This window comes from Heterocephalus glaber, unplaced genomic scaffold (genome assembly GCF_053883595.1).
Source record: "Heterocephalus glaber isolate CG9 unplaced genomic scaffold, H.glaber_assembly_v1.0 deba00000613, whole genome shotgun sequence".
NCBI classification, from domain to species: domain Eukaryota; kingdom Metazoa; phylum Chordata; class Mammalia; order Rodentia; family Bathyergidae; genus Heterocephalus; species Heterocephalus glaber.
In genome coordinates, this window is record NW_028258152.1 from 418,076 (window position 1) to 444,839 (window position 26,764).

Consider the following 26,764-nt stretch of genomic DNA (forward strand, 5'->3'; position numbering starts at 1 on the left):
AGGGAGCCTAAAGCTGCAGATGTAACAGGGCAGAGCAAGGGAAAAGGAAAGTGTGGCAGTTTGGGGGGATTTTGCATTTAATTAGATGAACCTAATGTATGGCTGGATTGGTAGGATTTCCTAAGCCCTATGAAAACCACGGCAATGTGCATAAAATACAGATTGACATTTCCAGCAGGCCATGGCTTTGCCTGGAACATACATTCACACAGAAGGTCAGGTCATATTACAGACCCCGGAAAGTGATCTTTCCCTTTCTCTTTTTAATTCAGTGGTATTAAAAGTTCGCAAATCCGTTGATCAATGTCGGAATACTCTTGATATATGTTATCAAATATCACTTTATAGCTTCCAGAACAGTTTGCCCTGACCCAAATATACCTGCAGTTTTAATCTTTATTTACAAATAAAAAATATTCACCTATGGAAGCTTAGATTTTCTGTAGGTTACTCAGAAACCCTATTGGTAGGCACCCCTTGGCTTTGTTCTTGGTATTATCATAAATTCTTCTCACTTCACACTGCTTTTAACATTTGTATACTCTTTTAAGAAAACAGAAAGTTAAAACCAATAACTTCCATGTATTTATATTTAGCTTTGTTGTTGTTGGAAAGGCCACAGGTTCAGAGTTTTTTTTTTTTTTTTTTTTTTGGTACCGGGGATTGAACTCGGGTCCTTGAGCTTTCAAGGCAGGCAGCGGAACCACTGAGCCAAATCCCAGGCCCCAGCAGGTTCAGATTTGATAGACACTGCGTTGATTAACAAAACTGAACTTAACAACTCTGTTACTGAAAACAATATGTGGTTTCCATTTTGAAAGCGGCCTTCGGCAGGTAAAATCTTTTTAAGAGTCAGCCGTGAATGTTCACCTATTCATACAAAAAGTCACCCGGAAGGGTCACCTGTCCACCTAGCAGAGGCTGGCCTTCACCGGGGTGACAGGTTGTCCGAGCAGTCCCCCAATTCTGCTCCTGGCTTCCTGCTCACCCCCCTCACCCTGCCCCAAACCCACATTTTCAAGCTGGATTAAAGAGCATCTTTTTTAAAGCTAAGGATAAGCCACTTGCTGCCCACAATGTTTAAATCCGCTAAATGAATTAAAGGAGCCATCTAGAAGCCAGCCAGTCTTTATTTCTTCTGTCTCACTTCCAACACCTTGGTTTTCCAGACAAGGATGACTCAGCAACTCCCCTCCTCAGTGTGGGCTATCACAGGTTCAGGCATCTCTTTGAATTACTCTGAGGGGAAAAAATCAAAATTATTAAATTACATTGGTAACTTCATTAAAAGTAAGTAGAAAAGTAAGTGGAAAAGTTGAAATAAGATTAAAGCATGATGTCATCCAAGGGCTGTCTAACTAGTAAAATAGATTTGATGTAATACAAAAATAAATTAGGTCTTGGGGCAACGCACTTTCTGGTCCCCCTCCTGTCTCTCGTAGAAGCTTTCTTTCTTTCAATAAATTTTTCCTACTCTAAAAATAAATAAGTAAATAATAAATTAAGTCTTGACATTTGGAGGTCAACCTCTTCTTTCAGCACCTTTGCAGCTGATCCAGTGAATTCTGGTTCCTGCTCTTAACTAGGCCAAGTGCATGGATGTCAGCGTGTGCACGTGTGACAGGACTTCGTGGAGCCACCTGGGCCAACCCTGTCGTGGCGCTTGGGCTCAGAATTGACAAGATCTCCTTCTGACATAAAGGGCAGTGGGGAGGACTTCCTCACAGGGGCAGTTTAAGTTAAACTAAGTCATCGGAGGATGCTAGTCATTGTTTTTGTTATTACTGCTATTTTCCTTTGGTCTAAAACTCTTATTTGAATTCTATAAAGTTAGCTGGGTATAAATTCTTACCAGAGCAAGCAGTTATCATGTAACAGTTACATGACAACGATGCAATACTTGCAGATTTTAAAGTGCTAACATCTGTTTCATTTTCTCTCCAAACTAGATAAAATTATACTCTCCAAGGTAAGGAATTTCTCCATAAACATGGAACTTGGTGGCTCTGTGTCATCAGCAACTTTGAAACAATGCTCATCGTATAAATTTTTATAATAATGCAAAGAAGGAAGCAAATGCTGTCTGTCATTGGTGTGTTGTTACGTGGGGCCAGTCTCATGTTTAGGGTGAAAGTCATGGGATAAGTACTGACTTGATGGCCATTTCCAACAATATAGAATTTCACTGCCTCATGTAAAACGCAAGTTCTGCTTCTAAGAAAGCACTGAAGGAGAAAACCCTTAGGCAAGGTCAGGGTTTCTCCAAAAGAAGAAATATACACCTCATAAGGCAGTTTTTAATCTTTGTGAATTCACCTCCGTCCCACAGCTGGGCCTCAGCCATAGAAGCTCAAGGAAAGCCTCATTTTATTCACATAATAAAGGCTTCCTAGGGGGGATCTTGTTGGCCATTATGAAGGGGACTGATACATATGCCATGATGCCAATTTTACCTTCTTTATTTGGTAAACTGTGATTGCTATGCAGATTGCAATAGTAATGTTGAAATGACCGTCCTCTCTTTCTAGGAAAAAAGATACAGGAAGCCAAACTGTAATCAGAAAGTTGTTGCTAATCCTAAGCAATTAAGAGTAGGATGTGATTCAAGTGTTGAATGTCATCAGCCCACAACCCTTTTCCTCCAGCAGAGCTTTCAGAGCACTGCCAAGTGGGACTTCAGATGCTGCTCTCGACAGTCTGGACTGTCGTCACTCACCACCTCTCCTTGGTTTATACCTTCCTCGCTTGGCTTCTCAGCTCCCAGCCAAGGCTTCTGTCCTTGAGCCATTTATGCATAACTATATTCTAAATCATTATTTTTGTTTATACCTGCATGTTAGTTGGCTTTTCTTTGCTCAGGCACAACATTTGACACCCACAGCTTAAAGGAGGAGCGGTTTAATTTGGCTCATGTTTCAGGGGATCCAGTCCATGGTGAGCTGGCTCCAAAGCAGAAGCATCATGATGGAAGCATATAGTAGAAGAAAGTTGCTCATCTCATGGTAGCCGGGAAACAGAGGAAGGGAGCAATGCCAGAGAGGAAGTCAGGGGGTACCGGATACAGTCCCCAAGGTCACACCCCCTGACACACCCAGAAGTGTGTTTTACTAATCTCCTGGACATTTCATATCCAGTCAAGTTGCATATCAAGATTAATGGTTGGAAGCTATAATGGGAGTATTATTTTTGAACTACATTAAAACTTTTTTCTCTATTGCTTATCATGGATAAAATTTTATGCCTGCTCTACAAGAGGCATCCATTTGTTGTGGGTAGCTTTAGGATTGTGACAGGAAGAAAGCAAAGAGAGTATTTTGTCTTTGACCAACAAAATGTGTGACCTTCACTGTAATCAGATATTGTTCATAAGGAAGCCTGATCCTTGGAAATAAGAGAAACCCCTTCTATTTTGTTGCTGAGAAATATAGGAAGGACAAAAGAGAAAAAATATAGGAAACAAGTGGTTGGCCCTTTCATCCTAGCTGCCCCTTTCTTTGAAGCTGTAATTCAGGAGGCCCCAGTGAGCTAGATGAAAAGAAAAACTAAGCAGAAGACACTCTGGGACTATCAGAGGACACTGTCTCATATAATGACCATTTGATATCACAGGACAAGGGGCAGGCGAGTAGAATGGGCAGTGTGTTAGACTCGGAGAAGGCGCAGGGCAGTGTCTCATCCTCATCTGACTCTCACGACGCCTCAGAAATCCCAGAATCCCAGTGTGCTCGCTCGTGGACACAGACTGACAGAGTACAGCTGGCCAGTCTGCCATGAGGACCTCTGCTGCAGGGATGAAATGACCCCACTCCCAAATCCTCGGGTAGGCAGGGTTGGGTAGCACTCCAAAGGCTCCTCTGAATCATAAAGTGGTGACGCCAGGCCAGGTCTGCAAGTGTAGAGGTCTGGGCTCTACCGTGTGGGTAAGACAGACTAGACTCTCTGCTGCTCTGAGAGCCAGTGGTCAGCACAGAAAGATCCCGCCTCACTGCTGCAAGACGCCCACCGCATCCCCAGTGAATCTTACAGAAGAGCAGCAGGAGGGAGAAAACTCCAAGACTGAGCATGTCCTCAAAAGATCCTGCATTACCTAAAATAGTGTTTAAAAGGAAGAGACTGAAATGGCATTAAGTAGTACTTTTAAATGGTCATTTTTTTCCCCTAGTCTCTAGTCAGGGGGATGCTCATAAGAAATATGTGATGTATGACAGGATTTCTGTTTTTGTAAAAGACTGACTAACATTCCATGGCATGTTTGTACCACTTTTCATCAGTTGATAGACATTTGGGTTGCTTACACCACTAAATCCGCTGAAGTGGATTAGAGTGTGTAGATACCCAGCGATCCTGTTAGAGATCCATTCTTTTAGACATAGATCCAGAATTGAAGTAATTGGATCATAAGGTAATTCTATTTTTAACTTTTTCAGAACTTCCCTACTTTTTTTTTTTTGGTACCAGCAATCAAACTTGGGTCCTTGTGCCTGCATAGCAGGCGGTGAAACCACTGAGCTAAATCTCTGGCCCGAGAACCTCCAGACTTTGCCCCGAAATGGCTCTACCATTTTACATTCCCATCAACATTGCACAAAGATTCCAGTTATTCCATATCCTCACCAACACTTCTTCTTATGGTTGTTGTTTTTATAGAGGCCATCCCAGCAGGTGTGAGCCGATACCACTTTGGACGATATGGACACTTTAACAACATAGAGTCTCCCACCACATATCTTTCCGTTTATTTGTGTCTTTAATTGTCAGCAGTGTCCTATAATTTTAAATGTACACATCCTTTGTCTCCTTGGTGAAGTTTGTTCTCAAGTATTTTATTCTTTTTGATACTGTTGAATATGAACTTGTTTTTTGAGTTTCCTTTATGGATTCTTCCTTATAGCTATATGGAAACATAACTAATTTTCATTCTTTCTTTGGTTAGTGTGGTGCACCACATTAATTTATATTCATATATTGAACCATCTTTGGTCCCTGGGATAAATCCCACTTGGTCATCCTGTATGATTCATTTAACAAGCTATTAAATTCTTCATACTAGTGTTTTGTTGAGGACTTTTGTGCACATATTTATAGGATATTGGCATGTAGTTTTTTATGGCATTGGCTTTGCCAGAAGAGTACTGCTAGCCTCCTAAAATGATTTTGGAGGGTTTTTCTTCTTTTTTTACTTTTTTGAAAGAGTTTGAGAAGGATTGGCATTAGTTATTCTTGAGATGTTAGAATTTGCCTGTGAAGACATCTGGTACTGGGTTTTTCTTTGTTGAGAGATTTTGACTATTGATTCATATTGATTCAGTATTATTACTATAAGTCTGTTTAGATTTTCCATTTCTTCATCATTCATTCTTGGTAAATTGTTATGTTTCTAGAAAGTGTCATTTCTTCTAGGATATCTAATTTCTTGCCACGTAACTTCACAGTAGTCTTGATGACCTTTATTTTTGTGGTGTCATTAATAATGTCTCCTCTTTCACTTCTCATTTTTGTAGTCTTTTTTTTTTAGTTATTCTAGCTAGAATCTGTCAAATTTGTTGATTTTTAAAAGAAAATCTTTAGTTTCATTCATCCTTTTCTATTGTTTTTATTTTCTCAATTTAGTTTATATCCACTTAAATCTTTGCTAATTCCCCTTTTCTACTAACTGTGGGTTGTTTATTCTTTTTGCAGCTCTTTATGGTGACGTTATTTGTTGATTTAAGATTTATTATTTTCAATGCAGCCATTTTCCATTAGTCATTTCTTTCTCAGGGCTGTTTTTGCTGACTTCCATAATTTTTGGTATGCTGAGCTCTTGTTTCATCTCCAGATATTTTCTAATTTCTCATTGTGTTTTTTTGGTGCATTGGTCATCCACATATTTGGGGATTTTCCAGTTTTCCTTTTACTAATGAATTCAAGTTTCTTGCTGTTGTGGTTGGAAAAGATATTTGGTATGATTTCAGTCTTACTAAATTTATTAGGACTTGTTTCATGACCTGCCATATGCGCTACACGGACAGTGCTCTATGTGCACTGGATGAGAATGTGTGCTGTGCTGCTATTGGGTGACCTGTTCCGTGTATGTCTGTTTGGTCCAACTGGTTTATAGTGTTATCAGGTCCTCTGCCTCCCTACCTGTCTTCTGTCCGGTTGATTTATCAGTTCTTGAAGTGGAGTATGAAATCCCTTCTTATTTTTGTATTACTATTTTTCCCTTCAGTTCTGTCAGTGTTTGCTTGGGCCCTTTGCTGCCAGAGACAGTTATCTGTAACTGCTGTAACTTCCTGGTGAACTAACCTTTCCATTGGTGTATGATGTCCTTCTTGGTTTTTTGTGATAGCTGTCAACTGGAAGTCTATTTTACCTGGTATAAGTATGGCTACTTATGGTTTTTGGATAGAATTTTTATTTAATGTCTATTTTCACCCTTTTATTTTAAGCCTATCTATGTATCCTTATATCCAAAGTGAATAAAGCTGATTTTTAAAAAATCCGTTTAACTACTTTATGTATTCCGATGTTATGAATGCCTTCATATTTCCTTTTGTGTCTTTTCTGTAGATATTTTCTTTGTGATTACCATGGGGGTTACATAAAATATCTTATAACAGTCTCATAAAATTATTATAAAGCTGCCAGGGATTTAGCTCAGTGGTTTCACCACCTGCTGCGCAAGCGCAAGGACCCACGTTCGATCCCCGGTACGAAAGAAAAAAAATTATTATAAAGCTCAACTTCAGTTACATACAACTATTCCTTTATATCTTCCTCAATACCTATGAACCTTGCTATCATTTTAACAAATTATATTTGGTATCAATTAGAGTTTATAGTTACTTTTATGCATTTATCTTTTAAATTTTAGGCTAGAATTAAATATTATTTATGCACCACCATTACAGTATTAAAGAATTTTAGGGTTTTATATATATTTACCTTTACTAAGAGCTGTATACTTTTTTATATTTTAGTTTGTTTTTTTCTTTTGTTTCAATCTAAGGATACCCTTTCTTCTAAGACGTGTTTAGTGATTATAAAGTCTTTCAACTTTTGTTTCACTGGCCAGGTCTATTTCTCCTTTATTTATGAAATACAGTCTTGCCAAATACAATATTTTGTTGGCAGTTTCTTTCAGCACTTTAAGTCTATCATCCCACTTCCCTCTGACCTATACACTTTCTACTGAGAAGTCTGCTTAATATTATGGAAGTTCTCCTGTACAGGATAAATCATTTATTTCCTGTTGCTTTCAAAATTTTCTCTATATCTTCAATGTTTGACAGTTTGATGGCTGTGTGTTTTTATGCAGACCTTTTTGGGTTCATCCTAATTGTAGTCCCTTGAGCTTCTTAAATTTGAATTTCCATTTCCTTCCTCAAATTTGGGGGAGCTTTTGACCACTGATTCTGTAGGGGTTATGGTAGAATGTCAACCTGACTGGCTTTTGGGCATTCACTGAGAATTGGTGGCAAACATCTCTGGATGTGTATGCGTGGACCACAGTGGCATGACCTTGGGGTCTATCTCGGACCCTTGCTCCTTCCTTTCTGGCAGTGTTCTGCTTTGCTTTGTGGTCACCATGAACTAAGTATCATGGCTCTACCATTCCTTCCACCATTATTTTCTGGCTTGGAGCCAGACACTCATGGACTGAATTCCCTAAAAATGTAAGTCAAATTAAATCTGTCCTCTTTTAAGTTGTGGTGTTGGGTTTTGTGTTGAGCAACAAGAAAGCTGACTAATACAGGTTCTTTGAATAATCTGTCTACCTTTTGCTCCGCTTTCTCTCTCTGTTCTATTCCAAGGCTTCCATCATTAATATATTGCTCCCCTTGATGGTATCCCCAATGTCCTTCCAGCTTTCTTCATTCCATTTTTACCCCTCTAACTTGACAGTTTTCAGTTACATGTCTTTCAGTTTAATCATTCTTCTTTATCATGTCTGTTAAACTCCTCTACTGAAACTTTTAGTTCAATTATTATATTCTTAAGCTCTAAAAGTATAGCCTCATCTTGTTCATGCATAGTCTTATGATTTCATTTGCTGGTCTGTATTCCTGTGGAGTGCATTGAGTGCCTTTCTTTAAAATGATTGTTTTGAATTTTTGTCCAGTAAGTCATCAATCTCCATTTCTTTGGGACTTTTTTTTTCCTGTAGGTTTATGTTGACCCTTTGATTGGGTCAAGTCACCTTGTTCCTTTGCATGTCTTGTCAGTGTTTGGTGGGAGCTGTGCATTTGAAAACAGAAACAAAATGAAACATCCTCTTCTCCCAAACTTCACAGACTGGCTTGATATAGGGAAGGCCTTTGCCAGTAGTCCTGGCTGGAGATTCCGAGGGTCGCTCCAACCTTTCCTGACAATGACTTTTCTCTAAGTTTGTGCGTGCAGTTTCCCAAACACAGAGGTCTGCCGTTTTCTTTTTCAGAGTTTTATGTATCTTTTCCCCCCTGTGGTGTCTGTCTAGATACTTCAGGTTCTCTGACACTGCTCCAAGCTGTTCTCAGCAGGCCCCAGGCATCAGAAGTGTACTGATCCCTACCAATGCTCTGAATCAGACTGGACAAAAACCAGCACTTTGCCCAGCCTTTCCAGAAGCCATGAAGTCGGCACGCATCCACTCTCTTCTTGCCCCCTGATGGAGAAGCTGTGAGCTGAGTGTTTATTCCCAGTCATGCTGAGGCGCGACTGTTTGTGGGAAGCTGGATTAGGAGTGAAATCAAGTGGCTTTTATTTACTATCCTGAAAACCAGGTGACACTTCTTGGTTTTGAGCCTGCCTAGAGCCCTGCAAAGTTCTCAACTGATTTTTCAGTTCTCAGGAATGCTTTTTGGAAAATATACTGTTGTCAGTTCAGCTTCCCTATAGAGAGCACGGTCTGGAACTTCCTATTCTGTCATTTTGCTGATTTTGCTCCAAATGTTTCTTCTTAAAGGATTATGTTTACAATTTCAGTGATTAGACATTTAAGAGATAATAGGTAATGCAAACTTTGAAAAATCTATTTCTGTGATCAGTTTTCAATGGGAAATTTACTGAAGTATTTACAATGATTATTGATTTTTACAGTTCTATAATGTGATTAATTTTTGTACAGTTTGTGCCTCCAAACTGATAACTCACTCCTGCTGTGGGTGGGATTAGTTTTTTAATGGTATTTTTGTAAAGAGAAAAACAAGAACATTAAATATGCTATACTTCCTTTATACAATTGGAAGCTTAAAGTGAAAGTCACAAAAGCCTAATAATGTAACAGATAAATTGTTTTGTATATTTCACTTACATCATGGTTATTGAAGGTGCAGGGGTGGTCGTTTTCCTAGCTTACCATTTCTACCTTGATGTGAAATGAATAGTACGTAATTTAAGTTTTATTCACTTGCCCAGACATAGAGATTTACTAAAAATGTGCACAATAAGCAGGAACCTTCAAGGATCAGGCTATTTAGTTATTTCTTATTTTCCTGCAGGAAAGTCTCAGATTTAAACTTTGTCAGAGAAAGAACATACATAAACATTTTCAGCTTTTTACTGACTTTACCATCAAGTTTGAAACAGTTTGTTTGGATGAAATTCTTGTTCTATAATTCCACACGATATTATGAACATTTTATTTGCAATAAAATAGGATTATTTCCTTTTAGAGGGCCTCTGTGAAATTCTTCTTTGCAATTCTGTATCCATTTTGTTCTTTTACACACAAGTGATCTCCATATTTCCTTTTGTAATTGGGCATGTAATAAGCACCCTAACCCATGGGAAAAAACCAAAAAATGCCATCAGCAAGATTGTACATCTTGCCTGAATAGTTGTTTCTTTTCTTACTGAGATATTTGGGAATATATGACAAGCCAGTTGAAATAAAATTTCCTGTATTTGAAAATAAATTATATCAGGAAGCCCAGAACTGTGATTGAGTACTGAAGATAAAACATACTGTACTACTGTAAAGGCATATTCCCACCATTTTATATTAACAACATGTCTCTGAAAGGCAATAAAATAGGCGTCAGATTATAATGCAATTTGAAAGAGTTCTCAACATGCGTAGTAACTTGATTCCACCATGACTGATTAAAATCCATTACTTTGTTGCTAAGTGACTTCATAATTGGCTTGAAAAGAGCAACCTCTTAGAAATCTTGATAAATGATTTTCAAACTTTGTCACAGTTTTTGTTAAATATGTTTCTAAAGAGAGTAATATATTCAGCCTGAGTCTTCCTGTTCTTTCTTCATAACCAGTTCCCTTTTATGGTTTTATTTTTCCATAGTTCTCACTGAAATTTCAATTTTGTGGAAAGTATCATATGCTTTTTTAAAAATTCTTATAGTAATCATTGTATTCCTCTGTCTCTCTCTTCCCCCCCCCTTTGTCCCACAGTCATTAAGCAAGTTCTGTTTACAATGGAATAAACTTTTGATACACAGCACTGTGATTTGTTTTTAAGAAATTATGCTGAGCAAAAATGGCAAGAACTCTAAGTATATGAAAATAATTTAATTGTACAAACATCTGGGATAAAGTGTGATAATGTGGTAGATGTACTCGGTGTGCAATGATCCAATTAGAGTTGTTCACATTTTTATCTTCTGAACTCTTTAAAAGTTTTGATTAAGTTAACAATTGTACGTATTTATGGGGAACAGTGTGATATTTCAATTCACATATACAATATCTACTGATCAAATCAAGGTAATGAGCATATCCATCTCATTATTAGGAAGCATTGAAAGTTTTAAAGAAAAAAATTAATGTGCTGTTATAGAAGTATATAGATTACAAATACAGCGATACCTCGGTTCATGAACTTAACTTGTTCTACGATCTTGGAAAAGATGGCCACGTTTGTGTTTGTGCAGGAAAGGTGGCTGCAGTTGTTTGACATCCAATGCAGAATTTGCAAACAAAAGCAAAATTTTACCAAACGCTTTTGTTTGCGAACCAAATCGCTTTCAAACAAAGGCATTTGTGAACCAAGGTACCACTGTATGTAGAGAACTACTTCTACATGCTTTCATGGAATTTAGTCCAGTTTAATCAAGGATATGAGATCATTCTCCAGCTGTATTCAGAACAAGTCTGAGGATGACAAATAAGTAGCACACAGAAGTGCTAAAAGGACTGGTAACCAAAAAAGAAGATCTTTGTCTTCTCCATCAGAGACACAAGCAGCAGGCTCAGAACTACAGTCAGGGCATCGCTGCATTGTACACAACCCATCTGGGGGTGTCAAAATTAATTATTTTCTAGTATTTAGGAGTTGGGATATTTCCCATGAAAGTAAACATGAATTTTCAAGCTTCTCTTGAAAAGATCCACGTCTTAAACATCCTGAACCCTGCTGCCCCTGCAGGCAGTGATGAGCCCAAGTGCCTTGGGCACCTCAGGCACCTCAGGTGCCCTCTTTCCTCTACCGCCTGACTTCCTCATTTTTCCCTGGGCCTTGCATCTACCCAAAGGCATTAGAGTTAGGGAGCTCTGCTATGAACTCATCCCTGACATCGTGGCAGCTTTCTTCCCTTTATGACATTTTCTTTCACTTTTCCTCTTTGCCTTGTTATCATCATCTTAGACAAGACCCCAATTACTGTGCAATCAGCGACCAGAGAGACTCCCAGAGAGCTTCCTCTGCTTGTCTCCTCCCAGGCAGTACAAATTGCATACCTTTCCCTGCAGGTGGCATCCTAGGGAGACAGAAGACAGTAGGAGGAGACAGGGCTCACAAGATCAGAGTCCAGGGTAGTTGCCACAAGTTAAATGCCTGAAGTCAGGAGAGAAAGGGGAAATAAAGAACATTAGGAACCTGCTCAGGAGTGATGGGCAAGTAGAAAATAGGGAGCCAGGGAACAAAGACAAATTAAAAAGAAGGGTGAATGTGGCCAAAAAGCACATAAAAAGATGGTCAGTTTCACATCAGGAAAATCAAAAGTAAAGCAATGAGGTATTCTACATATCCACAAGGATGGGTAAAATTAAATACCAGTGGACATGAAACAACTGGAATTCTCAAATGTTTCCAGAAGGAATGTAAAATAGAACAATTTTGGAAAACAGTTTGGCACCTTTTTTATGAAGTTACACACTCATCCTAAGTATTTACCCTTAAGAAATGAAAACTTGAATCCTTGCAAAAGGTGTGCACAGTATTTGTAATAAATTGTGGTACATCCATTCAGTGCAACACAACTCTGCAATAAATACAGAATGAACTTTGGATACACAAAATAATATACTTGATTCTCAATTATGCTGAGCCAGAGAAGCCCCGTATAGTATTACTTACAAGTATATGAAATTATAGAGGCAAAACTAATCTAAAGTTATAGAAAGCAGATGAATGATTTTGGGGGGCCAAAACTGAGAGAAATCTGATTGCAAAAGGGCATAAGGGAACTTTTTGAAGTGTTGAAACTATTTTAGGGCTTGATACAGACTGCAGAAGTGCATATAGTTGTTAAAACTCACAGAGCTGTTTATTTGACCTATGTGTGTATTATTTCATGCTGATTTTAACCTTAGTGATGTAGACTAAATAAAAATACTTGTACACAATCTAAAAACAAGGCAGGCAGTCCTGGGAGGGAAACAAATTCACACCAGTACAGGAGGCAAAGCAGAGATGAGCAGCGAAGGGCATTACGAAGACCTCAGAGTACTAACTTGGTGTTCCAGTACATCTTTGGGAAACCTATATATGTATGTTTCTTCTCCCAGAGCTACCCATATTGGCAGCTGCTATATCCTGCCACCGTCCTGAAAGGCACTCAGCACATCCTCTCAGCATATCAGTTCCCTGTGACGAACTTGCCATTTTTTCTTCATTGCTTCCTACCACATACAGCCCATCCACTTATATCTGGAAATAAAGTTTTATTGGAACACAGCCACACTCATTGGTGTGTTTTCGGCGACTGCTTTCATGCCACAACACCACAGTTGATTCATTACCTGGCCTATTGTAGAAAAAAATTGCCCATCCTTGTCATAAAGCCACACTTGTTTCCCTGACAGTTACACCCTTTGTTCTCTTGGCCACCTTTCTGGCCCTTTCTCCTTAGACTTGTTCTCCACTCCTGCCTTACAGACTCCCAGTTGTAATCACACTAATCATCTTTCTGCCTGTAGTAATCCTTTCTCATTGTCCTGCTATCCATAATTTTAAATTATTTCTTTCTTTCCTGTCTTTGTAAGTCCTACATCTAACTCGATTTCTGTTTCTTCCTTGAAGTTATCTTCTGATTATTGCTATCCTGTTTTAATGAGTTGATGTCATATGGTAAAGTCTTTCATTACTTTCATTGGGTTGCTTTTATATGTAACTAATCTAGGAACTGGTTAAGGAATTATTTCTATTTTTATACTTCTGCACCTTCCTTTCCCATTCCCACCCAATGTGCAGGGCACGATATGTCTTTAATCTGCCCAGTTCTTTCTGTCTCCACTCGCAGAGTCCCAGGTCATTGTCTTTTGCTAGGCCTGTTGCAGTGTTACCTTAATTGGTCTCTACTCTCTTTTCTTATCCCTCTTTTCTCTGTCTTCCAGATGAGAGTTAATATATCATTTTTTAAAAGTAAATTGTATTATTTGACTCTATTTCTTAAAATGTTTCCGGTTGTTTCCCCTCCCGACGGTGCCATTTTTCCCTTCCTGCCTCCTCCGTGACTCACTGTTTCCCCAAGGCCCTTTTCAAGCTCACCGCCTTGGGGGTGCTTATTTCTCCTCCTGGAATGTTTTTCTGCCATGCTTTCTGGGGCTCCACATCCTTCCCTGTGCCGACACTCCAGTGAGGCATCTTTCTGCCTGGCACAAAAATCCTCTATTACATAAGCAGCACAATCTGAAATCTACCTTCATTTAGGGTTCGTTTTCAGCTTCTTCCCAACAATTCATCGCCACCACGAGAGCAGAGATGTTGTTTGTCTTGTCATTGTGTCCCCACACCTCGTGTGGGACCTGACTTACAAAGATACTTACTGAATTAACCGCCGAGTAAACACTTGAAAATACAATAGGCAGATAATACTGAGTATTTGCTCTTGTTTTTCCATGAAATTTTCTTTTCCTAAAAATTTTTTTTTATCTAATTCTTGCAGGTACTTCCGTTGTAACTGTAAACGCTTTCGTTTCTGATGCAGTCCGGGACATTATTAAATATTCAGTGTTTAGTGGAAACAAAGATGGAGTTTTTTCCTTGGACTCCCACTCAGGTAATCCTCCTCTACCTTACAACCGCCTCCCTTCTGATCTGTTTAATGTTACTAGTAATAGATACTTCTGCAAAATCTGAATGGTTGAAATTATTAGAGGTAAATAATTTATAAGGTTAACGTGAAATTTTTTATGGTAGCCAATGAGAAACTGAGGAAAATCCAGAACCACATATATATTTGCTCATGCATATTCATTAAGAATTCTACTCTAGTTATTTCTGAATTAGTGTCTATCCTGCCCTTTGAATTTTTGAAGATGAATTGGCGTTTACGTATAATTTACCTACCTGTGTGAGGAAGTTGGGGATCTAATAGGGAGATCATTAGTGAGTTTGAATTGGAAATAAGCACACATGCCTAGCCTTAGGGAATTTTCATCGGGGATTCTTCTAATTCGCCACTGAATGTCAACAATGTAAAAAAAGAGACAGCTGGAAAAGTTTCTATGTGGCGGTAAAGAAATTACTTCCAAATACAGCATGTGTTAAATTTCACTTTAATAAGACCATCATTGTGTTTTAAATGAATACCAATTATTTGAAACATGTTTTTTTGACTAACAGCTATGTAGTAGGTACATAGCTGTTGCTTCATTGTCAAACCTGAAGAGGAGAGTTTGTAGAAATTTCTGTATGGCCGTACAACTGCCGTGTTTATTCTGTATTCGTGCACACGGGAGGAGAGAGAGGGGCAGATTCTCAGGTCAGCGCCTGTTTATCCGCGTGGTGCTCTAACTTCTTGGTCTGCACAGCCCTTGGTCAGGAGTCTTTCGGAGGCAGTGGGATGCAGCTCTTCATTGCTCACCTCAGGGTCGAGTTACCGGGCAATGCAGGAAGCCTCTTGGCAAAAGACTGGCGAACAGAATTCCTCATTTCTCACTCTCCCGGTGTCTAAGTGTGTGGAAAAGGAAGTGAGATTAAATTTTTAGGAAAAAAGGAGAACGGTAGAATTTGCATGTTTTCGCGGTCCATCCAAATCCTCCAGTCCTGTCACCCCTAATGTGGCCCTGCTATGGCCTCCCCCCTTGAAATTTCCTTATGAAAATGCGGACAAAATCTGCCTAGAGTCAGACCCAAAGGTCACCCACAGAAATCTATTTTTAAATTAGTTATAGTGAAATTTATTTAATTTTTTTAATATCTACAAGATAATAGTCTAAAAAACAATGGGCAATAGAAATACAAAAGCTCGTGTGCTTGCCACCTGTCTCAAGAAATAAGACATTACTGGAACTTGTGGAGCAGCTGCCTCAAGCCAATTAGGGTATGGCTTACCTCACACCTGCCTTCTCTCTCCTCTGAGGTAACCAGAACCCCGAGATTGGTGTAGATCCTAACTTTGTGGCTCTGGTTATAATTTTTCCTTGGGGTTTGAAGCCCTAAATCATGTTTTCTTTTGTCACCCATCTTCAGAAATAAGATGCTGCTAGAACTTCAGGAGCCACCATGTGACACAGGAGTAGTAGGGTCACATCCCGTGCACCCCTCTGGAGCTTAGTTCTCTGGTTCGCGGTTTTTACTGACTGATGGTGAATAAACTGTCCCACTTTAAAGAGCAATTGCAAAGAATGATCGTGTGCACCTCTCTTGTTAGACGTAGCCTAACTACTTTGTACTAGTTTTTGGTAAAGTAGGTGAAAAAAATCCCTCTTTTGACTGTGCTGTTATGATGCCTCAAAGCAACTTTGTGTTTTGATTCCTGTATTGAGCAAGGTTGCAGACTCTTACCAATTCTGACATTTTTCAGTATATTCAACATAAACAATCATTCTCTGAAAATGACCATTTTCCCCTGTGCTTGTTGGAAGTGATAGTTATTTTGACATACATAATTAAAACCTAAAATGAGATAATATCCCTGAATAACACAAGAGACTTTATCTCCAAATATTCATTTTATGGTTTACATGCTTTTGTTTACCATACTTTTATTTCTTTCAAATTAGGTGCAAGTTGTATATTTAAATAGACTTATTAGCTTCTAAGCTGATGTCCTCACAAACTGATCTTTCTTACATCTCAGATTTTCCTCTGGTATCATTTTCATTTTACCTGAAATATCTCTTTTAGGAATTTTAGATTTTGGTTATCTAAAAAAGTCTTCATTTAATCCTCATCTGTTATATATTTTTGCTGGTCTTGTAATTCTAGTCTCGCAGTTAATTTCTCTCGTCATACGTTACACTGCTGTCTCCTGGGTTCCCATTACTTCACCAAGAAATGATGACAGTCATTTGTAACTTTTCTTGCAACTCCAGTTAGATAAATATTGGGCCAAAAGATTCTCTCCCACGTCTTTTTCATTTCTTGTCTCTTCTCTCTTCAGTCTAGGGAACTATATTTTTCATTTCCAGAAGTTATCTTTGGTTCTTTTTCAACTCTCCTTTATCTTACAAAACAAATCTTTTGTCCCTCACTCTTGTCTCCAAGGTTGTTTGTAGGTATTTAAGCAGTAGAGCTGGGGGTGTAGTCCACATCTCCAGCTCTGTAGAATATGTGTGTAGAATCCACAGAAGGTTGATTTTGCTGCCTGTGGATTTGCTTGCTATTGTTCCTGACTCTGTGTGTCTCTGTGTCTCTTGTGCTTATCCACCATGAACTTCTTACTATCTTTGAAACTCTTCCTTTGGGTGCCCTTTGAATCTTGGATTGAATTTGTCCCCTTTAAGAAGGATTTCCTCTCCCCTCAGATTCACCTGGAGACATCATCAAGCAGAAACTAGTTTAAGTTTAATTATTAATTTTTTAAAAAGATATATAACCAAGTTAGTATGGCACCATAAATTCAGGAGTTTTTCTCCTCCTTTCACCCAACATCGACATCAAGAAATTTGGGTTTCTATATATAAATTTTAGGGGTTTTAAAAATATTGATCACTAGCCAGGGATTTAGCTCAGTGGTTCTGCCTCCTGCCTCGTAAGCTCAAGGTTCCAAGTTCGATCCCTGGTACCAAAAAAAAAAAAAAATTGATCACTTATTTAGCCTTAGGGTTTCCAACTACTTGCTGATTTTTCCTATTAGCCTCTTAACTTTTTGAGGGGTTTTCTCACCCTGTTCTCCATACAGCCCTCAGAGTTGTGTCTCAAGGTAGGAAGTTGTGGTAGAACGGCCTGGAACAGTCATGGACGTTCTCGTGCCTCCTCACCTCTGAGGATCCCTTACTTCTGTAACTCCATAATGCATTTCAGTGTAGGCACGTACACATATATAACATGCACATTATGCATATAATTTATCAAGTATTTTGATTGTCTTCCTCATGACAATCATTCAAGTGTATTGTTTACCACTCTGCTGTCATGAACACTTTTGTGAAACTTTATGCTATTAAATACATGTTCCATGCTACTTTTGGCACATTATTGTTAAACTTGTGTCCAAAGGTACCTAACATAAATTATACGGATGTGTGTATTTTAAACAACAGACCTATTAAAGTAGAAAACTTGTATATGATAAACTAATATAATTGATCTCTAACATTGTGCTCATGTGAAGCGGCTGTATACCATAGTTACAAACCAAAGGTTGACTTTTGCATGTAAACGTCATGCCACTTTGTATTAGAAACATCTCGTACCATCTAAACCAGCAGGAATTTTAGAGTTTGACTAAGACTGTGTATGTAAATAACAGATGGTAATACTCAATCCACTATTTTGTAGATTGACATAAAAAAAAATGATCAAACTTTCAATGTTTCAAAGACATAGTTGTAGCAGGAGTAGATTTAAAAACCACTGGATAACATAAATATTTGTCACATTCTGCTGTGGGTTTGTACGGATCCATGTGCACAGTGTAGAACTGACTGAAGTAACATGATCATGTTAGCCAGCATGTAGCATTTGAAGAATCTTAATCTCATTTTGATGTGTATTGTATAACTTGGACAAGCTATTGATGTACATATATTAGAAGGAAAATATGACTGCAGTTTTGTTCTCAGATTATACAACTGGCATATAACATATGGGCAGGAACATGAAGGTGATATTGTCAAGGCTTCTTTCTTGCTCTAAAAATAATGTAGATTTCTGTGCATACCATTAGAGGGAGCTCATTAGTACTTTTTTCCCACTAATGGTTATGTCATGGATGTCACTGGGGGAAATGCATGTGTATCATTGAAGGTGAAATGTGGATTTAGTAGGTGTGCCAGTCTTGAGTCATCTCTCACTGCCTATTGTCTTTTCCAATTGCACAACTTTCACAGCATGTGCTGGCTATTACTCCAAAAATAAAAACCAAGCAAGGAAAACATTAGAACCATAGATCCATTCCAAGTGCAAAATTCCAATTATCAAAGCCTAAACACAAGCCTTTTATTAAAAATTCCACTTTGATCTGCACCATAATTGGCACACTTTCTACTAAATGACACTGGCAATTTAGTGTTGCATTTCTATTTTACTTTTCCTCTACAAAACAGTAACACAATAGCATGATAGCATGATGCTCTGTTTGCTAAAAAGCTGTGGCCCCATCTCAGACTCGGGGTTCTCCTGCCTTTTGGGAGTGCGGGGGTCAGCCCTGCACCACAGAGGTGTCAGAAGACCAGCTGCTTTCATCACCAGCCATAAAACACTTCTTCCCAATTCTGCAGCTGCCCCATGTTGGAGCTCCTCTAATTCTGTCAGCAGTGCTGGTCACAGCAGACTGTGGTTTGTAAAGAGATTCGGTCCTTGTACAAAGTCAGTGCTTAAATCTGAGGTCAAAAAATGATGGTGAATTTATGACACTCTAAATTTTGTAGGGTAATGAATCTTCATATAAAATGTAAAAAAAGAATCTTTCACCAACACATCAAACTTCTAAAGGTTTGTGTGTATTAAATTTTCTTTCTAAATTCACAGTTTACAAAGATATTAAACCTATACTATATCCTATGATGAAGGGGCAAACAAACCCAGGTAAAGCATCCTGAAGTCTACACATGAAAAACGTGTCATGTAGGCCTTATGTCACTTGCTCACAGTTGCCCTAGAAATCATTATTTTATCTCCGTGTTATGGAAGAGGAGCCTTAGCATTCTAGGACCCAAATAACTTGTTCCAGGTCACAAGAATTAGTAGGTGCTGCCAAGTGCTTCACCAAAACTAAATAGGCAACACTGGAATTTGTTCTTAGTTTCACGTGTCTCCAACTCCAAATTAATGCTCACTCTGTAAATCTCCATGTCATAGAACTTCTGATAGTTAAAACCCAATTAAATAATAATAATAATATGAAATTGGATCTGACATTTTGTTGTCAAGTGGAGGGGAAGACAGAGTACAAATTTAAGGAGGAAATTAAGTGAAAGACACTTCTAAATTTGGGGGAGAATCTAAACACGGTATCACCCCCAAAAGTCCACATCTGTGAGGCTAAGAGACAGGGAACAGTCCTCACCTTGGGGGGCTTGTGACTGATACAGGTAAGCAAAGCAATGGTGCAGGTGCCCAGAAATGTGGGGGCTCTGTGAGAGTCCACTGGGAGGCTGACATTGTGATGAGATGGGTCAGAAAAGACGCTGGAAGAAGGCTGCATTGGGGCAATGCCCTGTGGTTGGAAATGCATACAAGGTGACACTGAGGTGAGCATTCAGGACACCCAGGACCAGAGCAGAAGAAGCAAAAGGGCGAAATGATACAAATGCAGCCTGTGGGGTGGGAGAGGCCTGAGCAAAGAGACTCATGTAGGCTAAAGACGCCAAGCTTATCATAGAAGCTGCTGAGAGTCACAGAAGGGACCGTGTGTGACAGCGCCCTTCTTTAGTCCAAAGGGGAAACCAGATCGGTGGGGAGACCAGTTGGGCGGCTACTGCAGGGACCAGGAGGGAAACGATGATGGCTAAGAAGAGGGCAGCTGCAGTAAAGGTGACGAGATGCTGCAAAGATGCTGGACTCTGCAGATAGGTTGACGGGCTAGCTGTGGGCAGCAGGTGGTTTAGGAGAGCGTTCCCACATCTCAGCTGTTTCGTTCATTCTTCCCCTCTACCTCTTTGAACTCAGCAAATATAGGTTCAGTTCCCAGCTCTTCACAAGGACCCTGGTCAGTAGGGGCGGACAGTCAGGTGAGCACGAGCCAGAGAGTCAGTGGAGATGTGACACATTCTAAACAGGACTACAACATCATTTTCATTTTTTTTTCCTCCTTGGCAATAAAATTAGGACAACTGACTGTGAAAGAACCCGAATTCCTTGATTTTGAAGTCAGGAATGACGTAGAACTCATCATTTTAGCCGAAAGCAGCGAGCATAAAGCCTACAGCAGAGTAGCAGTCTCCATACAGGATGTGAATGATAACGCTCCGTGCTTTGAGCAAAGCATTTATCAAGCATCGGTGTCTGAAGGCCAGGGCTACAACGCCCACGTCATTCAGGTAACAGGATTGTGTGTGTCCGTGGGGTGTGGGGGTGTGGACCCTTGTCAAGCCATGGACCTCAAGATATCTAAGGCCTACATCCAACACATGACTTTTAAATGTCTTCGGGGAATGTGCAGGGTTTGATGCATTGGATAGAACTCTTGACTGAAGGAAATCTGGAATTCTGCCTGCACGCTTCCCCTTCATTCATTCAGTGTTCAATTCCTGGCCACTTGTTTTCTCCAGGGACTCTGAGCATTCCCCTGGAACAGGGGACATGGCAGGCAGGGACACGAGAAACAACTGTCCTTGTAAATACAGGCAGTTTAGTGGGGAAGCTGGAAATGTAAGTTTTTATGTTAAATGTAACATTACTTTTATGGAGCATCAGGTAATTCATGCATAATAAGCTTGCAGTTAGTGTCAAGAGAGAAAGGAGGTGAGAGAGACCCAGCCTGAACCATTGCTCCTCAGAAGAACCACCTTCGAAGCAGGTCTTCTGGTACTGGGGATTGAACTTGGGTCCTTGTGGCTGCGCAGCTGGCAGTGAAACCACTGAGCTAAATCACCAGCCTGAAGCGGTTTTAAAGGGTGAGCGGCCGTGTGGACAGATCTAGGAATCTGTTCGCCAGCTCTAGTCCCCAGCCATCTTGATAATTTCTCCATCTGCATCAAAACCGCTACCCGTACTTCCCCTTTCCTTCACCACCAAACTTAGCCTTTGCAGTCATGAAGTTGGACACCAGAAGCTCTGCAACTCCCTGGGAATCTGCAGAGGGAACTGGCGTAAGACTGGCTTCCTGCAGAAGCAGCCGTGGAGCAGGACATTTCCTTTGGCCGCCGGAATTTTGCCGATGTGATCCGAAGCTCATGCCGATATTTACGTCACCGGCTTTCTCTCTGGCATAGGTGGGGTCAGAAAACTGCACCACACACGGGTACACTTTCTAGACAGGACAGCCAATAGTTCTGCGCTGCCTGGCTACCTTTACCTGAAATATAGATACCAAGACTCCTTCCTCTGACTTGAAGGCCAGTTCTGGACACACCATCCCCTCTGTCGGTGGAAACCAGCAGACTCCGAAGTTGGAGTCTGTGCTCGCACCCCCACCCAACCCAGCATATCCTCTTGGCTACTACTGCAGGTTTATTTCATCTCATAGCAGATTTATTTTATGTTATTGCTGCAGTCGCCTGCCTGTTATCTCTTTACTCTTGTTTCAGCCAAGACTGGGATGTTTAAGAAACTAAGAACATTTACTGCCCACTCATTGCAAATCAGTCCTCAGCTTGGCGAAGCCCTCAGTTCCACTCTGTCACCAGAGGACCCCTGCGCCGTGGCCTGTGGCACTGCACTTCTCTGCCCTGACCTGGAGAAGGGTCCGTGTGCCCAGGGTAAATGCACATGAAGATGCCCTCCAAGCCAGATGCTCCGATGGGACCCAGCCTGACCACCTGGTGCTTCAGTCTGTGGTGCCCTTCTAGAAGCTCAAGGCAGGGGCGTGCACAGTGGGCATTGCTCTTTCCGTTTTTAGATTATTTTGTTTCCGGGAAGCCAGCACTGCCATTTGTTGTCCTCAGAAAGGAACAGAAGGCTCTGGGAGCTATAGCATCTGTAGAGGTGCCTTCATACTGTTGCCAGCACAATGTGCACACACGCTCACCGGTCGCCTTGGAGGCTCTGGGCCTCCTCTGCGGGGAGCAGACTTGGGAGGACCGTCAGAGTTCTGGCCCAGCTCCCATCCTGTCTTCCAGTGGTGGCGTGAATGGCCTCTGTCTCAGACACACGGATGCTCTCTCTCTGCACCTGCTTTTTCGGTGGCACATTTGCCGTACATAGTTACATTCCTCTAGGGAGTCAGTGCCTGTTCCTAGCACGTCATAATTCCTTTTCATCCCCTGCCTCTCCCTTTCGTCCCGCCCTCTATCCCTTGATCCACTTTCCTTTCATCAAAGATCTACCTCCCTGTTTCCTATTATCTGTCTTTCATTTTGCTCTTCAGTTTATTTAGGAATTTGAATCTTGGGTGAAGAGACATCAAGAGAAGGATGACCTTATCATCACGTCATCTTGTCAAGTGTAGGATGCTGTGCCGTGGATCCCCATAGCTGCTGAGCTTCCTGTACTCACCAGGCACTATCACTGTGACACATTTATTCCTGGGGAAGTTAGCCACCTGCTGTGTGCTGTCAGGTGACCCAGAATGCTCAGATTTGCCACCCTAACAAGGCTACCCTGTGCCACATTTAAGCATACAGCTCCAAGGGCATATAGACTTTATCTGCTCCTAGCTGGGGACTGTTGTCTCTTCCTGGTGATCCCAAAGGACACTGTGTGTTTCTGTCTTTCTGCACCAAAAAGCTGGCACAGGTGCCTTCCTGATGAGATCCTGTGAGCTCCACACGGACCACTCAGGGTCCCCAGAGAATTCTGGCCTCAGTGTGAAGGATGGATTCAGAGGGAAACATTGGAAGCAAAACCCACTGCTAGGTCATCAGCGTAGCAGGCAGGAAGGGGATGACAAGAGGCTTGAGCTAAGGCTGAGAATGTAAAAAAACTTAAAATTTAACAAATCTGAAACTTGTTCTTCAGTGAGATCTTGACTCCACTGTCATGGTTGGCTCAGTGACTGAAACTGAATGCAGACTGAACAACATATCTCTTTGAAGAACGTTCTAAAACTTCTGCTCCGTGCCCAACAATACTTTGATGACTTATCAGATAATCAGGATTTAAATTTGTTAGCACCAACTGTAGGTTCTGTTTTATTTTTCAAAAATCCCTTTAAATTGAAACTTTAATACAATATAAAAATTTACACATGGATTATTTTAAAGGTACTACTTTAAACAGAAAAAAAGAGGACAAATAAAAAGTTACATTCACAATATAAAGGTTTCCTATCATATTTATCATTCTTTCTGGTGTAACCATGAATCCACAGATGGTACTAGAAATCTTTTATTGAAGAAAATTAGATATTTTTCCAGTAATTTTGTCTACTGCATAAAATGATAGCTCAACGTCATGTGAAAGTTATTTGGAAATCCTTTGCATGAGTATCCAGGGAATGTCCTCTCCCATCACTCACTTTATGATAAAGTTAAATGTACATTACAGCTGCTTGTTGGTGTCCTTTTAATTACTGTTTTTAAAATGCATTCGACAACTTGTGACTTTTTTCATAGTGCATTTCTCTGAAGAGTAAGCTTACCCCATATTGCAGACTAAGCCGTTTCTAACAGGTAGTTGTTTCCTCATAGGTAACTGCTTCCGACCCGGACAGTGGATTGAACGGCCGTGTTGAGTATTCCATTGTCTCTGGCAACCAAGGAGAAGCCTTCCAGATTGATGCACTGAGCGGCGTGCTGACTACCAGTGCACTTCTGGATCATGAGAGCACCAAGTCCTACAGGTGAGTCCGGGATTCCCCGTTCTTCTGCTTGGTTTCTGTCGACATTGTCGCTTTGGCCTCGGTTTCCAGTTGTGTAAGCTGAATAGTAAAAACTCTGATCCAGCTTGTGATCCGTATGTCCTGGTTGACATATTAACATTATCTTAGAAATTATTTGCTATTTGCAAAAAGCAATTCGATGAGTTCTAGGATTTTCTGAATGTCTGATGCTGTTAAGGGCCTAGTAAGAGGCATTAAGAAGGCAGTTTGTGACATGTCTCCTGAGCTACAGAGCCCTCTGAAAATGTTGCCTGTTGCTGTTTTTAAAGGCAGTGAAGACTGAATGGCATCTGTTTTTAATTGTGTGCTCTTATTTTGTGTATGGAAGTACCACCTTGTCACCAGGGTCCTTTTCCCAGTATTATGTTCCAGTAGAAACAATCTTATTAAAAGCATGTTTTCAACATTAAATTTTTTTGCCTGAAGTCCAAGGTGCCAGCCTTATGCAGAACTCTATAAAAGAGAGAGTAATGGTGTCATGGTTCTTCTAGGTATTAAAAAGTCAGTGCTTTTTAGCGTAGTCTAGAAATCTAGATGATATACACTTATTTTATGGCATCCCAATCTATAACATCAAAAGACTCTAAGAAGCTTAGAATGTCCATGAGTGGATGTTGCTTAAAGGATAATGGTATAGCCTTTCATTGGAACTCCATGAAACTGAGTTTTATAAAGAAAGGCATAGGTCTGTATTTGCTGACTAGGACAGAGCTCCTAGTGCCTAACTGTGTGAAGGAAACAGCAAAACAGTGAGGTGCACTGCAGTGCTCATGCAGCATGACTGTTTACACAAAAGCAGACTCATCTACTTGATGGACTGTAACCTGGTCTGTCTCTGGAGATATAATAGGGAAATCTGTGGTCAAACAGAGGCTTGGCCTTTTTATTGTACATTTTAGTAAGTGTTGTACCTGTGTTGTATTTGTATGGTTTTCTCAAAAGTCACATATAGTATAGTAGTCTCCCCTTTTCCTTTCTAAAACCCCCATTGGAGACTCAAAACTTAGTACTTAATGCTTTATGCATAGTGATTGTATTCCTCTGTGTCCCACATGAAGCCTTGCTGTATAGTATCAAAGTTAATTTTTTCTTCCACATTTTATGCCCGGTGCTTCCTTTGCATCATTAATTTGATCTTTAGGATCACTGGTAAATAAAACATGTGTTTCTTGAACACAAGCCCTTCTGTGACACAATAGTCAATCTGATAATGGAGATGACTACTAAGTAACTACAAGGCAGGTGGTGTATACAGCATGGATACACTGGACATAGGGATGATCCACATCCTGGGTAGGACAAAGCAGGACAGCATGAAGTCACATCACACAACAGTGTACTTGTGTGGCTAAGCAAGGAGAGCTGATTAAAATGTAGCATGCTGGGCTGGGCATTTAGCTCGGTGGTTCCACTGCCTGTCTCGCAAGCATAAGGTCTCGAGTTCGATCCCTGGTACTGAAAAAAGTAAATGTAACATGTCACTTGGTAGATGAGAAAAATCTCCCAATTCTGAAAGTTTAAGTGTCTTTTTTTGTTGTTGTTGTAGTTTAATGTATTTAAAAACATGACTTAAAAATATTTTTAAAAATGAAAACCTTAACCTACGTTAAATATTAGGAAAATTTAGAATAATTCAGTGTAGTATTAACACACCAAAGTGTTAAGCCCTATCCTCTGCGCTGTTTCTATAATGATTTTACCCGTGAATGTGGTCCCCCTCCATGAGTGAAGCCAGGTGTGTCCCACCCAGCTGCTATTTGAATGATTACAAATTCAGAGGCTTCAGTCTGCTTCATTCCAGCAGCTAAGCATTATCCATTTGCAATGACTTCTGTTACAGGGTTCTTATTACTCAGTAGAGCCAATTAAATCTAAGTTCATTCAACTCTATTTGCATCATAATTTCTGTTCCTAACATTCACATTGGCCCCAATATTTTAAGATGCCTTTCTCCAGTTCCCCAGAAAGACTAACTCAAGGTTGGGAGAAGCAACAACTGAGAGAAGTTGAAGTGCTCCCCCCTTACATTGACACTGAGAGATGCACACAGATAATGACAAGCACAGAGAATCTCTCTCTACGGTCTCTCTCTCTCTCTCTCTCTCACACACACACACACACACACACACACACACACACACACACACACAGTCTCCAACCTCACCAAGGCCAGAAAGCAGTTTTTTAAAAAGTATTTTTGGCAGTTGACACATGCATATGCATATAACATCTTGATCATTTTCGATCCCGTAATTCCCTCTCCTTTCCCCTCCCCCAACCTTTTTCTCCATCCTCATAAGTCTACCATCTATTTGCTTGTCTTATCACCATTCATTTGTTTATTTTTAGGCTTTTTATATAGAGAACACATGTGACTTTGACTTTCTGAATCTGAGTTACTTAGCTTAACACGATGCCCTTGATGCTAAGGGAGTATTTTAAACTTCTTGCTCTCCCCATATCTTGTCCCAGCCCTGCCTACCTGGTAGCTCCTATTTTGCTTTAATGTTTTCCTAGGTATTCAAGGTAGTGAAAACTGTATGATGATTTTTTTCCCCTATTCTGCTACACCTTCAGTGAATGCTTTGTAAATGGTGTCCTTTGGCTTTCAGCTTTTCTTTCCTTTAGAAGTATTGCTCTTTTATCTCATTGAGGAAAATATTCCCAATTCTAGCCCTTTGTTTAAAATATAAAATGAAGGAATAAATGGAGATGGTTTCAGTTATGATTCTATTAAATATAAATGAATTAGA

At 40.1% G+C, this 26,764-nt stretch overlaps 1 protein-coding gene and 1 long non-coding RNA gene across 3 annotated transcripts in view; one reads left to right on the plus strand and one right to left on the minus strand.

Moving 5' to 3' along the window:
* Dchs2 (dachsous cadherin-related 2) overlaps positions 1-26,764 on the plus strand; it is a 246,083-nt gene that overhangs the window by 198,642 nt on the left and 20,677 nt on the right. For both annotated transcript variants that reach the window (XM_021247863.2, XM_021247864.2), the window contains 3 exons: positions 14,088-14,201; positions 20,360-20,571; positions 23,821-23,972. In XM_021247863.2, the coding sequence (XP_021103522.1) occupies positions 14,088-14,201; positions 20,360-20,571; positions 23,821-23,972 (478 nt within the window). The remainder of the gene's footprint in view (positions 1-14,087; positions 14,202-20,359; positions 20,572-23,820; positions 23,973-26,764) is intronic.
* The window catches only part of LOC147829447 (uncharacterized), a 145,831-nt gene continuing 119,801 nt past the window's right edge, over positions 735-26,764 (minus strand). Inside the window, exons 5-6 of the long non-coding RNA XR_015449062.1 lie at positions 11,659-11,755; positions 735-1,239 (exon numbers count right to left, since the gene is read on the minus strand). This is a non-coding gene — a long non-coding RNA (uncharacterized LOC147829447). The remainder of the gene's footprint in view (positions 1,240-11,658; positions 11,756-26,764) is intronic.